General features: G+C 36.0%; 1 protein-coding gene across 1 annotated transcript in view; it reads right to left on the bottom strand.

Annotated features, from left to right (window-relative positions):
- Positions 1 to 13,962, bottom strand: part of SEMA3D (sema domain, immunoglobulin domain (Ig), short basic domain, secreted, (semaphorin) 3D) — a 192,888-nt gene that overhangs the window by 62,066 nt on the left and 116,860 nt on the right. The window contains exon 8 of the mRNA XM_006834337.1: positions 174 to 285. Coding sequence (XP_006834400.1) covers positions 174 to 285 — 112 coding nt within the window. The remainder of the gene's footprint in view (positions 1 to 173; positions 286 to 13,962) is intronic.

The following is a 13,962-nucleotide window of genomic DNA, read 5'->3' as shown; positions in this document are numbered from 1 at the left end:
TGTTGTTAAGTGCCGTCGAGTCGGTTCCGACCCATAGTGACCCTGTACAGGGTTTCCAAGGCTGTAACGCTACCAGAGCTCCATATATATATATAAAGTATGACTTTGGTTTAAAGTAAAATAAATGCTCAATTATTTAGCATTTGTTAAGTAAGAAGTAATGTGCAACTTACGAAGCTCGTCAAAATGTGTATCTGCCCCACTTCCAGGAATTGAGCAAATCAATCTGGCTTTAAGAAATGTTGTCCATTTGTTTATTAAACTGCGTTGTCCTCCAGCATCATTCTGACAAGATGGAAAAAAAAGATAATGATTTACCCATATGATTCTAACACCCACTAAAACTGGTGCTATTATACATAGTGACTAATGTTATGCTTACGAAGACACAGGACCTACATAGTTAGTCTTGAACTTCCTAAATGAGGGGAAAGGCAATTTTGTCCTTCAACATGCAACACTTTTCTCATGGTTAAGTAAGTGTAATGCAAGCAACTTAGCTCAACTGAATGAGAAGATGAATGCAAGGCTACAGTAAATGCAGGCTTAGATTCAAATCTCATTGCTAGCTAATGTTCTGTTTCATGAGCTGCAAAAGGTTATTTAATTCTCCAAGTCTTTATTTTCTCATCTATACAAAGAACAATGTCTTTAACTATGGCAATAATAATAATTACATAGAATAATGTATGCAAATTGCTTAACTTAGTGCCAGGCAACTTCAGTTCTGTAAATGCTAGCACTGACTTAGAGATATTATTTGTATCATTGACAGTCATATTTGCTTTCTTAAGAAATATGCCTCCTTAGAGATTTAAAACTAGGGCTTTCCAAATTCATCGTCTTGCTATTTAAACATTAAAACAATTATGTACATAACATACATTTTAAAAATCCTAAATTTCAACACTATAGTTTCCATACTTAATTTTTTCTCTAAAATATCTCACTTAAAATGTTCTTTAAATCATAGCAAAACATAATATTTAAATTAATTAATAGAATAAGCATGGTTATGCTATTTAATAATGCCTCATAAGAAGCTTTTATATATTTTTTAATTAATATAGCTCCATGAGCACAAAATTAATGATTTTTTTTATTTGACCCAACTAGCCCTGCTGTGTTCATAATAATGCAAATGTGCCTGTTTCAGGAAATAAATAAATTAGGTATTTAAATGGTAAGGTGCTCTGGTAGTGTAGTGATTACAAGTCAGGCTGATAAACTCAAGGTCAGCAGTTAGAAACCACCAGCTGTTTCACAGGTGAATGATAAGGCTTTCTGCTCCCATAAAGGTTTACAGCTTTGGAAACCCTATGCAGGGTTGCTATGAGTCTTAGTTATAAAAATTATATTTGCAGTCAAATTTTCTATTTATGTATTTAGATTTAAATATAAATTATATAAAACTTGTTATCCCTGTGGGAATTTATGTTCTAGATAGTTGATAAAAAGTTGACATTCAAGTTCAATTTCAAGTGAAATCTTTGAAAATGAAATGAAATTAGAGAAAAGCATCCAGTGTCATCTAAATATGAGCTATATTACCATCAGTAATCTGAAAATTCCATTTTTCAGCTACAATAAAGATATTAATCAAGTGAATCTCAAAAGGTGGTAAATTGTGTGAGAGAGCCAAGAGGGTAAGAAGAACCTTGAGACCAGAGGCCTTATGTATCCTAGTAACCTTAGCACCTAACAGCAAGGGTGTACCCATTGTATATGACGCCCAGAGTGGATCTTTCTTTACCTGCCCCTCTACTAAAGACCAGAATAATTTTCAGTAATTATTTCTGCAAAATAATTACTAATAATTATTTTCTTCATTTGTTCTTAGAGAACAAAAATAAATTTAGAATTTATAACCATGAAAAATTCAAGGAGAACAATTTTCAAACTTAAAGATATTATTAAAACTCAATATAATGTATCATGAAGAAACCTGAATTTGCACTTAAACAAAATTAGCGTACATCACAATTTGCGCTGCTTCATTGGTTTACATTTGAAGTGATTCTAAATCACTATTACTCTGCATTCAGAAGAAATGTGTACAGCTGAATCCAGGTGTGCAGGAAGCTCACTGTCCATGCACATGTAAACATACACACATATGTGGAGTCCTGGTGTGGTGCTATATTATACAGTGGACTGTTAACCACAAAGTTAGTGGTTCGAACCCACCAGCCACTCCTCAGAAATGTTATACAGGGGCACTGTGAGTTGGAACCCATTCAATGGCACTTAACAACACCACAACATACATACACATACAAAAAGCAAAACCAAACACATGGCCAAGACTCATGGCAACTCCACATGTTACGGAATAAAACTGCTCCACTGGGTTTTCTTGACTGTAATCTTTATGAATACATACTTCCAGGTGGGTGGGTTCAAACTGTCAACCTTTAGGTTATTGTTGTTGTTAGATGCTGGGGAGTCGACCCAAATTCATAGCAACCGTGTACACAACAGAATGAATCACTGCCTGGTTCTGCACTATCACAATTGTTATGTCTGCACACACTGCTGCCACTATGTCAATCCACCTCGTGGGGGGTCTTCCTCTTTTTCACTGACTGGTTCCCCTGATAATATGTTCAAAATATGAGATATGAAGTCTCACCAACCTGGCTTCCAATGAATATTCTAGCTGTATTTCTTCCATAACAGATTTGTTTGTTCTTCTGACAGTTCATGATGCTTCCAATATTCATCAACACCCTTAATTCACATGTATTGATTCTTTTGCAGTTAGTACTTAAGAACAAACCATTTTGTTTGTTCTCAGGGCCTAACATAAATGTATACATAACAGACAACAATGGTAACCAAACTACATTTAAACTTGGACCATCAAATGACTTTGATGGCAGCAGTATTTTATCATTGATATAGGTTTGAATTGCTGGCACCTGGTGATAATAAAAAACAGACTATCTTTTAGTTGGTTTTCTAAGAGTTTTTAATTTTCACCAGAATGTGAGACACCTTTTTCCTTTGTATTCACAACTCAATTGGGATATGTCACTAACATCTTATTTGTCAAGTGTTTAATATGTTGTTGTTATCATTAAGTGCCATCTAGTCAGTTCCAACCCATAGTGGCCCTGCATGGGGTTTCCAGGGAATGGATGTGAGCTTGACTAGCCAACCCTGCAGTTCAAACCAACTTTGCAGTGCAGCGCAATAACACACAGTGACACACCAGGACTTCCGTGCTTAATAGAGACATTCTTAATAATTAATGAATAACTAAAAACATAAAAGTGACAGAAGCTTTTAGAAAGATAAAGGTTGAGAGCTAAGGAATGTAAGTCTCCTCTGAAATGTAAAGAAGTGAAATAATTACCAAATAGTTACCAAAGAAGTGAAATAATTTCATTTAAGAAAATGACTACATAGTATATTCTGGTGGTGGTGGTGTGCCGTGGAGTCAGTTCTGACACATAGCAACACTGCATAGGGTTTCCAAGGCCGTAAATCTTTACAGGAGCAGAAAGCCTCATCATTCTCCCATGGAACAGCTGGTAGTTTCAAACTGCTAACCTTTAAATTAGCAGGCTGATTCATAACCACTATGCTACCAGAGCTCAAGTATATAATCTATTAACAAGCACGTCTGCAATTACTCTTAAAGTATAATTTGCTATATCATACTATTCCTCGGAAACCCTATACAGGTTTGCTATGAGTCAGAACTGACTTGATAGCAGTTAAGAACACAACAACCTCTATAATTGCTCAGTGATAATAGTTCAGCTAACTTCATTGTTCAATAATAATATTCAGCTAAAGACTGGATGAATTTAGATGGCAACAAATGCAAAGGTAGATTTAATCTGCTTATAATGCTAACAGGTCGATTCTGACTCATAGAATTTCCAAGAAGCATGTGGTAGGTTTGAACCACTGACCTTGATGCTTGCAATCCAGTGCTTATCCTGAAGTGCTACACCATGAGTCCAGATTTAATCTAGACATGACTTTTATTTTTAACACTAATAACCACAAATCAGTTTATAACTGTAAATCTAGATGCTAATATGAATAGACAAAAAATAATTCTTGTTTCCTCCTAATGTAATAATGAATTCTGTGTTCACATACAGTAGAATTATAGTGAAATAATACATAGCTGGGATATCTAAGACATTTTAAAATGAATTTAAATTAATGGATTTATTTGTGAATTAATTAAAAAATACAAGATAAATTATCTTTCCCTTGACTTCTATCTTTATAAATTTGCATATATAGCCTTTATATTTTTTTCTTAGCAGAGGCTTAACTGTATTAATCAGCTATGCTGCTGTTAGTCATACCAATTGATTCTGATGCATTGTTTTTTAAATCACCATCTAGGTTCCATCTCACTGCAAACCTATATAGGGTTTCAGAGGAGCAGCTGCTAAAGTCAGACAGCTAGTCTTACAATTTAAACTGACCCTGCAATCTAGTGTTTATCCTACAGGATTCCCTGGTTAAAAACGTAATTTTAATGTATTCTTCTCATAAATTTATGGTATTTATAAAATAGCCCTTGTCTATATATTTTTGAAAGAAGTAATGTTGTTCTGAAGTCGAGTCAGCTCTGACCCATAGTGACCCTGTATAGGGTTTCCAAGGAGCAGCTGGTGAGCTTGAACTGCTAATCTTGAGATTCAAACCAAGTTTGCAGTCTACCGCATTAACCCACAGTGCCCTACCCAGACTCCAAGAAAGGTACTAGTGAATATTAAAAATAGTATTGATTCAATATGCATAAGGAGACGTGGCCATTATCATAGTCATTAATACCAGGGACATTGGTTTCTTGCTTTATCCCTGTATGAAATAGGTGCTCAAACTTTTTTTTACAGAAAAACATATATGGACAATTCACTCGACAGCCTTCCTTTAACAAGTGTACACATTACTACTTTATCATAAAACATGACTGATCATATACTCTTTAAAAAATTCTATCGGAATGTAGCACTTTAGGATAAGCACTGGACCACAGTGTTGGTTTGAGCTGCAAGGTTGGTGGTTTAAATCTACCAGCTGCTCCTTGGAAAGTCTATACAGGGTAGCTATGAGTTGGAACTGATCAATGAATCAATCATTGGAATGTAGAATTTTAAATTTGCTGAAATGGCAAATGTTTTGTTATCTATATGTTCATCACAATGAAAAAAAATAAAATCAGATAAATTCTTTTAGATAAAATTGACAATAAATCTCAATTCTCAAACATAGCCCTCTTTCCTCTTTGCAATTACCATCTATATCCTTAATAAAGATAACAATGAAAAAAAATTATGCTACTAGCTTCAAATGTATAGAAAAGTGATATTTACTGTACTTTTTTGGGGGGTAAACCTGGCAAAATAAATATTACAATCCTTTGAAAAAAAGTCTCCTTAAAGGATCTTGCCTACAGCCTTTCCTGACCCATGTTGTCTTGCTGCATGCCAACAAGTTGTTTCTGACTCATAAAGACCCTGTATAGAGTTTCCAAGAGTGCTGATGGGTTTGAACTGCCAACCTTGTGGTTACTAGTCCAGTGCTTACCTTACAACACTACATCAGGGGGAAGGGGAATCAATCGGTCTAAGATCAAAGCCATTTGCGATCACAAAGGAAACAGATATACAGTAACTCCCCTTATTCATGGTTTCACTTTCCCCAGTTTTAGTTACCCTAGCTCAACCATGATAAAAAAGATTTAATTTGTGTGCTGTTCTGAATAGCATGAGGAAATGTCAGGTGCTCTCTCGCCATCTCTGCTGGGTAGAAGCTTGGAAAACAAAATTGGGCGAGCAACTGCAGAGCACCCTATCAGCCTCTTATGGGTTAAATCTGCCCTCCCAGGGCAGTCTTTGTATGTGTAGAAGAAATAGTCTGTAGAGAGTTACATACTCTCTGTAATTTCAGGCATCTTCTGGGGGTTGGAACATTTCAGGGATAATAGCCCTCAGGAATGGATTATAAGATTTAATGACAGGATAGCAACTCTTACAGACATTCAGAAGTATGACCTGGGATGACAAAGTTCAATTCACAAGGAGTTGTATTTCTTCTGTCAGGAACTGTCAGTTGGCTGACTTTATTGACCAGCATTTGGTCTTAAGATTTGTTTGCAAATCCACACAATCCCCTCTGAGAACTTTAAGCCCAGAAGAGGACTGAAAAGGAGGTAACCACTTTTGTACTAAATTGTCACCTCCTTGCTTATTTTTGTGAGGTTCTTTAGAACACAGAAGTCTCACTAACACAATAGATTTATTATTGAGATGTCAGAATCAGCAGCTCTTAGTCACCACCCACTTCTATGTGTCTCCACTCTATTTATCACAACCTCTTTGTGTTCAGGTTGCCAAAAGCTGTGACATCTACTACACAAAGATTCAGATGAAAGTAACAAAGAAATTCAATGTAAACAAACCTGATCACATGTGTTCAATCTGGGTGGTGAGTACAGGGGGTATCTGGTTATGTCTTTATAGCTTTTCATGTATTTAGAATACTTCGTAATTTTAATGTGATTAATCAAAACAAAACCTGTCTACCATTTGAAGAGAAACAAAGTGCCATTTGTAATCCTTTGACAACTTTTAAAATCTAGTACCTCGGAAGCTTTGGATTGGGTGGTTGTTGCATATTATGAAATATTATTATCTACTAACCATAGTATCTGCTAATGGGTAGATTAATCACAGGCAGGCTAATGGCAATTCCATTTTCCTTCTACTGCCTCAGCAAACTCACATCCTTATAAATCTTACATAGACATGTAGAGTAGCTAGAATCTGTCACACATGAACTTTTATTGAGTGTGTCTTTTGACCTTAAAGTTACTGTGCCAGCTTCGTCTATTAAACATGGTTTGATCTATATACCTTCCTCTTCAAGGATCTCTCGGCACTTTAGAAATATTGCCATTTTTGCCTACATATTGGAAACAGAAGCTCTTGGAAAATGCAACAATTGACTTACCGATCTTATGCATTTAAACTCAGAATATTTTATAAATAATAAAATACCCAAGCCATTTGAGAATACATTGAATCATATCATAATATATATGTGCACTCATTGATTTGCAACCATAATAATGAGTTAAAATGAAGGAAACTGTGCCTTAAAAATTAATTAGCTCTGGGGAATGACATACCTTAAGAACTAAAAAAGTAAATATATATAGTTTTTTTTACTCGAATTAAAGTCTATACATTTTTTTCTTGCTGAATATCTGGATCTTTGCTCTTTGGTATCTTTGTGCAGAAAAGAGAGTGGAATTTTCTAAAACATATTGAAAAAGCTATACTCGATTCATGTTTTATGTGACATCTCTCTCTAACTCTGTCCATTAGTAATAATGAATTTCAGAGATTCCCATTTGCATTAACACTATACACCTTCTTTTGAAGTGTAATCTAAACACTACAGTATTGCAAACCAATAAAAGTATCTTTCTACTTCTGACACATTAAGACAAAGACACAGGCCTTCTACTGAACATTTCTTCAAATTCAACAAATAAGATTAGGACAATTTACTACTTTTTATTTTCAGTTTAATGACTTTTTTTAATCTAGATACACCATTTGCCATCCCTTAACTGATTTATCATTTATAGTAACTGCTGTACTATGAAAGTTTTAAATTGTCTTGTTTTCAGACATATCACCAAATATCCTAATGATCTAAATGTGCCTGGAAACACTGACAATACCATCAGGGCAATGGGCGAGACTTCCTGCCATCCTTTACTGAGAGTCTGCCTTTGTAAGCCTAATAAAAAAAATTAACTGCATTGCATAAAAAAAATCAGTGAAAATACTGCAAAATCAGGGAGGACTATTCAGAAGCTTGAAACTGTGATTATGATGTGGTAGAAACAAAATTAAAGCCGTGGAATAAGACACAAAGAGTCTCATTTCCAAGTTATAGCTGATACATGAAAATTTATTATCTCACTGAGAGGAAAAGCTGAAACAAGCATATTTTAATATGCTAAATGAACTAGTATGAGCTAATGAAAATACCAGTTGAGTCCCATGAGAACATTATGGTGTACTTTTCATTTTTGAGATCATGAAGCTTCTTTCACAACATGTTATAACTGATTCATGGAACTAGTTCATTAGAATATAAAACATTTGTTCTGATCACTAAAAAAAAAAAAAAAGAAAAAAGTCAAAAAAAGTATGATCATCATCATGATGCTGTTATTGTTAAGTGCCATTGAGTCAGTTGGGACTCATAGCAACCCCGCCTCCGAGGAGCAACTGTTGGATTTGAACTGCTGACCTTGTGGTTCACAGCCCACTGCTGATCCTATAGTGGCACGCCAGGAATCTAATAATGATGACGGTGGTCGTAAAAAGATGGAATCAAGTCATTTAAGTCTTCACACTACATGATGTCAGGCATCCAACTTAGGAAGCCTGTAGAAACAAATATCTCTTCACTTACCTTGATAAGTAGGTCATAGTGACATTTTTTTTTTAATAAAAAAAATTACTGTAAAAGTGTCTTTTCTCTTTACCAGAATAAGCTTTTTTAGCACTTGCTCTGACTGTTTTGGCTTTAGTACCTTCTCTGATACATTGGAATTCAAAATAAACTGCAGATTGCTTGAGAGCCAAGGAAATGGTCTTTTACTTCAACTACAAATAATCTTGAGGTACTTAAGTATAAGAAGAATAAAGCCTTTAAAAACTCAGACATCTAAGACAAATAGAGAAGAGAGGAAGCAACAAACAATCAAAGCAAAACCCTTTATTGAAGGTATTAAATACCAGTTTCTAAGGACAATTTCTCTATAGGCTTTTAAGGCAAAAAAATTGAAAAAATAAAAAATTGAAAATTAATCTAACTCTAATGCTAAGGAGCTCTGGTAGCGTAGTTGGTTATGAATCGCTCTGTGAACCTCACGGTAAGCAGTTTGAAACCACCAGCTGTTCCACAAGAGAAAGATGAGGCTTTCTGCTCCCATAAAAATTGACAGCCTCGGAAACCCTGTATGGGGTCTCTATGAATCAGAACCGACTCCACGGCACATCACAACAACAACAATGCTTAGAGATGGCTGTGATTTGCTTGCGGAGAATGGCAAAGCAAACAGTATGGGAGCACATGTTCTTTTAACTACTTCAAAAACTTGTGAAGTTTACTAAAATTTCAGCACTGGGTTAATTCACTATGTAAAAGAATTCAGTTTCTGATTTTTAGAAGAATGAACTAAGTAAATTTAGCTATGGTAAGCCATATTTTCCAGGTAGGATCTGAGTTCATTCAACTAAACATTTTTAAGTCAAAATAAAACTACAAGCAACAGTACAAATCCCTGCCTAGGAATCTCTTAGACAGGAAAACAGATGGAAGTGAAGCAAAAACACATCTGTAACTCATGGGCTCTAAATCTCTCGTTTGAGCTATAAGTGACACTCAGAAAGTAAGCATAAAAACTACAACTAGGTGAAGATCAATAAATACGGAAAGTGTCTTTGGACTAAAACCACAAATCTTCAAAGGCAGTAATTGTTCATACAGGACCATATATCAAAATAGACAATGCAAGTGGAATTGAACGAAAGGGCTATTAATTAGACCCTCAGGCAAGTTATGTGAACAGGCAATCCAAACTGAATTCCTGGCACAGACAAAGGAAATACTGCAAAACAACGAAGAGAATTTGTATAACTTACAGCTGGAATCCTGAGTAGGCCAGTGTAAGTAAGCTGGTAGACAACACTTCGACAACAATAACACCAAAATTAATAAAATCCAAAAATGAAGCAAAAAAGTCTTGAGGTATAAGGTTGTTAGAAAACTAGTGAAACTACTGGTGTTTCCACGCATTAATTTACAAGGTGGATTTGAATGGGAACACACATATATACACATAGTAATAAACATTGCACAGACATATGAAACAGAATTTATCTAAAAGTTCACACTTGCAAAGTGAATACATTCAAATCTATTCAGGAGGTTTGTTTCATGCCATTTCACCTGTTCATTCAGTCAACATTTAGTACCTTACTACAAAGATCTTTGTAATTTACCATGGTGGTAAAGTGCTTGGCCGTTAACTACAAAGGTCAGCAATGTGGCAGCCCCCTTTCCTAAAGATTTATAACCTTGGAAACACTATGGGGCAGTTCTGCACTGTCCTTACATGGTTGGTATCAGTCATAATTGTCTTGACAGGGTATGTTGTATTGTGGATGTTAACTGCAATCTAGTCAGTTTCCACTCATAGCAATCCTGTACAGGGTTTCTGAGGAGCAGCTGGTGAGTTTGAACCACCAACCATGAGGTTTAAATTGACCTTTTGGTCGAGTGTCTATCCTACAGTGTCACATCAGGACTTCTGACAGGGTATAAGGATCAGTATTTAGTGCTTTAAAATCAAAATCAAAGAATTATAGAGCTTGTTAAAGAATTTAAAATCTTTTTTTTTTTTGTATTTTATTTTATTTTCTCATATTTAAAATAAGAACCTTATTTTAAATATGACAAAATTGAGAATTTTGTTTAAAGGGAAACAACATTCGTATCAATGGAGAAAAGATTGATGTTGTCAAGGACTTCATTCTTCTTGAATCAACTATCAACACTCACGGAATAAGCAGTCAAGAAATCAAACAACGTATTGCATTGGGCAATTCTGCTGCACAAGACCTTTATAAAGTGTTGAAGAGCAAAGATGTCAGCTTGAGGACTAAGGTGCACCTGACCCAAGCCATGGTAATTTTAATAACCTCATATGCATGTGAAAGCTGGACAATGAATAAGGAAGATCATAGAAGAATTGATGCCTTTGAGTTATGGTGTTGGAGGAGAATATTGAAGGTACCATGGGCTGCCAAAAGAACCAATAGATCCGTTTTGGGAGAAGTACAGCCAGAGTGCTCATTAGAGGCCAAGATGGCCAAACTTTGCCTCTCCTAACTTTGGACATATTGTCGGGAGGGACCAGTCACCAGAGAAGGATATCATGTTTGGTAACGTGGAGGGTCAGAGAAAAAGAGGAAGACCCCCAATGAGATGGATTGGCCAAGTGGCAGCATCGATGGACTCAAGTGTGGCAACAGTAGTGAGGTTGGCCCAGGATTGGGAAGTGTTTCGTTCTGCTGTGCATAAGGTCACTATGGGTTGGTACCGACTCGGCACCTAACAACAACAACAACACTGAAAAATAAATCATTAGGAAATATGTTCTACCATAGAACGGTAAACATGTTCAGTTTGAAAGAGATTCTTTGGTTAAAGGTTATTATCCACAGGTTGTCATTGATCAATAATACATGAAATTAACCTCTGAGTCATCAGTCTCTACTTAGGTCTTTCCCATCCAGAAGAGCTATGGGATCACGTCAAGAACATCATACGGAAAAAAAGCAAAAGGTCATTAAGAAAAGAAGTAAAAGATGAAAATGGATATCAGAAGAAACTCTAAAATTTATTCTCCAGCATAGAGATGTTTAAGTGAATAGAAGAAATGAGGAAGTCAAAGAGCTGACCAGAGATTTTAAAGGGTATGTTGAGAAGACAAAGTCAAGTATTATAGCGAAATGTTCAAAGACCTGGAGTTAAAAAAAAGAAAGAACACACTCACGTTTCTTTGGTTAAAAGAACTGAAGCAAAAATTCAAGCCTCAGGTTGCAATATTGAATGTTTCCTTGGGCAAAATATTGAATGATGCACAAAGCATCGAAAGAAGATGGAAGGAATACAGAGCCACTGTATCAAAAAGAAGTAGTTGGTGTTCAGCCACATCAAGAGGTAGCATATGATCAAGAACCAATGGTTCTGAAGGAAGAAGTCTAAGCTAAACTGAAGGTATTGGTGAATAACAAAGCTCCAGGAATTGATGGACTACAAATTGAAAAGTTTCAACAAACTGATGCAGCACTGGAAGTCCTTACTCATCTATGCAAAGGAATTTGGATAGTGAGTAAAGAAGACCATAGAAGAATTGATGCATTTGAGTTATGGGTGGAGGAGACTATTGAAAGTACCATAGACTGCCAAAAGAACAAATACACCTGTGTTGGATGTCATACAGCCAGGATGCTCTTTGGAAGCCAAGATGACCAGACTTCATCTCTCACACTTAAGACATATTGTCAGGAGGGACATGGAGAGAAGGATATGTTTGGTAAGGTGGAGGGTCAGAGAAAAAGATGAAGATTCCCAGCGAGGTGGATTTGTAAAGTGGCAGCATCAATGGGCTCAAGCGTGGCAACAATTGTGAAGTTGGCCTAGGACTTGGCAGTGTTTCATTCTGTTCTGCATAGGGTCGCTATGAGTCTGTAGTGACTCAATGGCACCTGACAACAACAACATGACCTTTTATTTACAGTATCTATTTATTACCTATTACATATAGGACAGGAGTTATTTGAAGCCTTTCCTATACATCATTGAATTAATACTGCAATGTAAGTGAGTGTTATTTATAAGCATGGAAGATAAACTTTCTAAAGACTGTTGAACTGCTATATATGCATTAAAAAGAAAACAATCACTACTGTACTAATTTTTCTTCCAGTACTTAAAACCCAGGTACAGCGACCCTCTTTTAATTTCTTAAATAACTTGAAATATTTCACTCGTGCTTTTCCTTCTGCTTGGAATAGTCCCTACTCTTGTCAACTTTGTGCTATGATTTCCTGATCATTTCCCAGATCTGATCTTCCCTTACCAACCTAAAGCCCAACCATTGTCCTTTGTGATTTTTTTTTCCATCATAGCACTTACTGCATTTTGTAGATAAATCCTCATTTTGTAGATAAATCCAGTATTTTGATAAATACTGCATTTTGTGAATAAATCCTCAGATAAACCAACCCCTATTTAATTTCTATTTCATTTACTAGTTTACAATCTCAGTGATTACAGGTATCATGTCATTGTTTTTAACTTCTTGAAAATGACTGTTTAGCAGTGTCATGCACAGCACAGTCTGACCATCAATGCACTAAATCAAGGAGGGTTTTGTTATCCATACCTCTCTGGTATGTGACTAGTCATGTCTACTTAAATTTAAATTCATTAAAATTAAATAAATAATAAGGTCTTCAGTTATTTTACACCATATAAACCAAACCTACTGCTATCAAGTCAATTTGGACTCACAGGGATCCTACAGGGCACAGGAGAACTGCTCCACAGGGTTTCAGAGACTGTGAATCTTTGCCAAAGAAGACTGTCTCTTCTTTCTCCTTCAAAGCAGTGGAGGGGTTCACACAACCAACATTTTGGTTAACAGCCCAGCATTTCACCCACTGCACTACCAGGGTTCCTTTCAAGTCACACTAGCCACGTTTTAATTATTCATAACCACATGGACTCTTGGTGTGGTGCTGTAGGATCAGCACTGGACAGGGAACCACAAGGTCGCAGTTCAAACCCACCAGTGGCTCCTCAGAAACACTATATAGGGTCATTATGAGTCCGAACTGACTCAATCGCACTTAACAACAGTTGTTAATGTGCCGTTGAGTCAGTTGCAACTCCTAGTGAACCATATAAGCTTTTTGAGGCAGTAAATCTTTGCAGAAGCAGAAAGTCTCATCTTTTTCCCAAGTAGCTGCTAGTGGCTCAAACTGCTGAACTTGTGATTCAAAGTCTAATTCATATCCTACAGAACCACCGTGATTCTGCTGGATACAGTTGTTGATATTTACGTTGTTCAGTCGGTTCCAATTTGAGACCCTTTATAGGGTTTCAAGGAATGAATGGTAGGTTTGAACCACCAACCTTGTGGTTAGCAGTTTCGTGCTTTTCCTACAGCACCATATAATTTCCATCAACAAAGAAAGTTCTAATAGACAGTGCTGGTCTAAACTAAGCAATTTGAAAGTTATACTTAGATTCTATGCCAGGAATAGCTCTTCAGTTCACCTTTATCGCTCAATTCTTAGTTTCTTCAAAGAGTCACCTAATAGTGATCCC

Source organism: Chrysochloris asiatica, unplaced genomic scaffold (assembly GCF_000296735.1).
Source record: "Chrysochloris asiatica unplaced genomic scaffold, ChrAsi1.0 scaffold00010, whole genome shotgun sequence".
NCBI classification, from domain to species: Eukaryota; Metazoa; Chordata; class Mammalia; order Afrosoricida; family Chrysochloridae; genus Chrysochloris; species Chrysochloris asiatica.
Note: the sequence above shows the minus strand (reverse complement) of the source record. Positions and strands in the feature narration are given on the sequence as shown.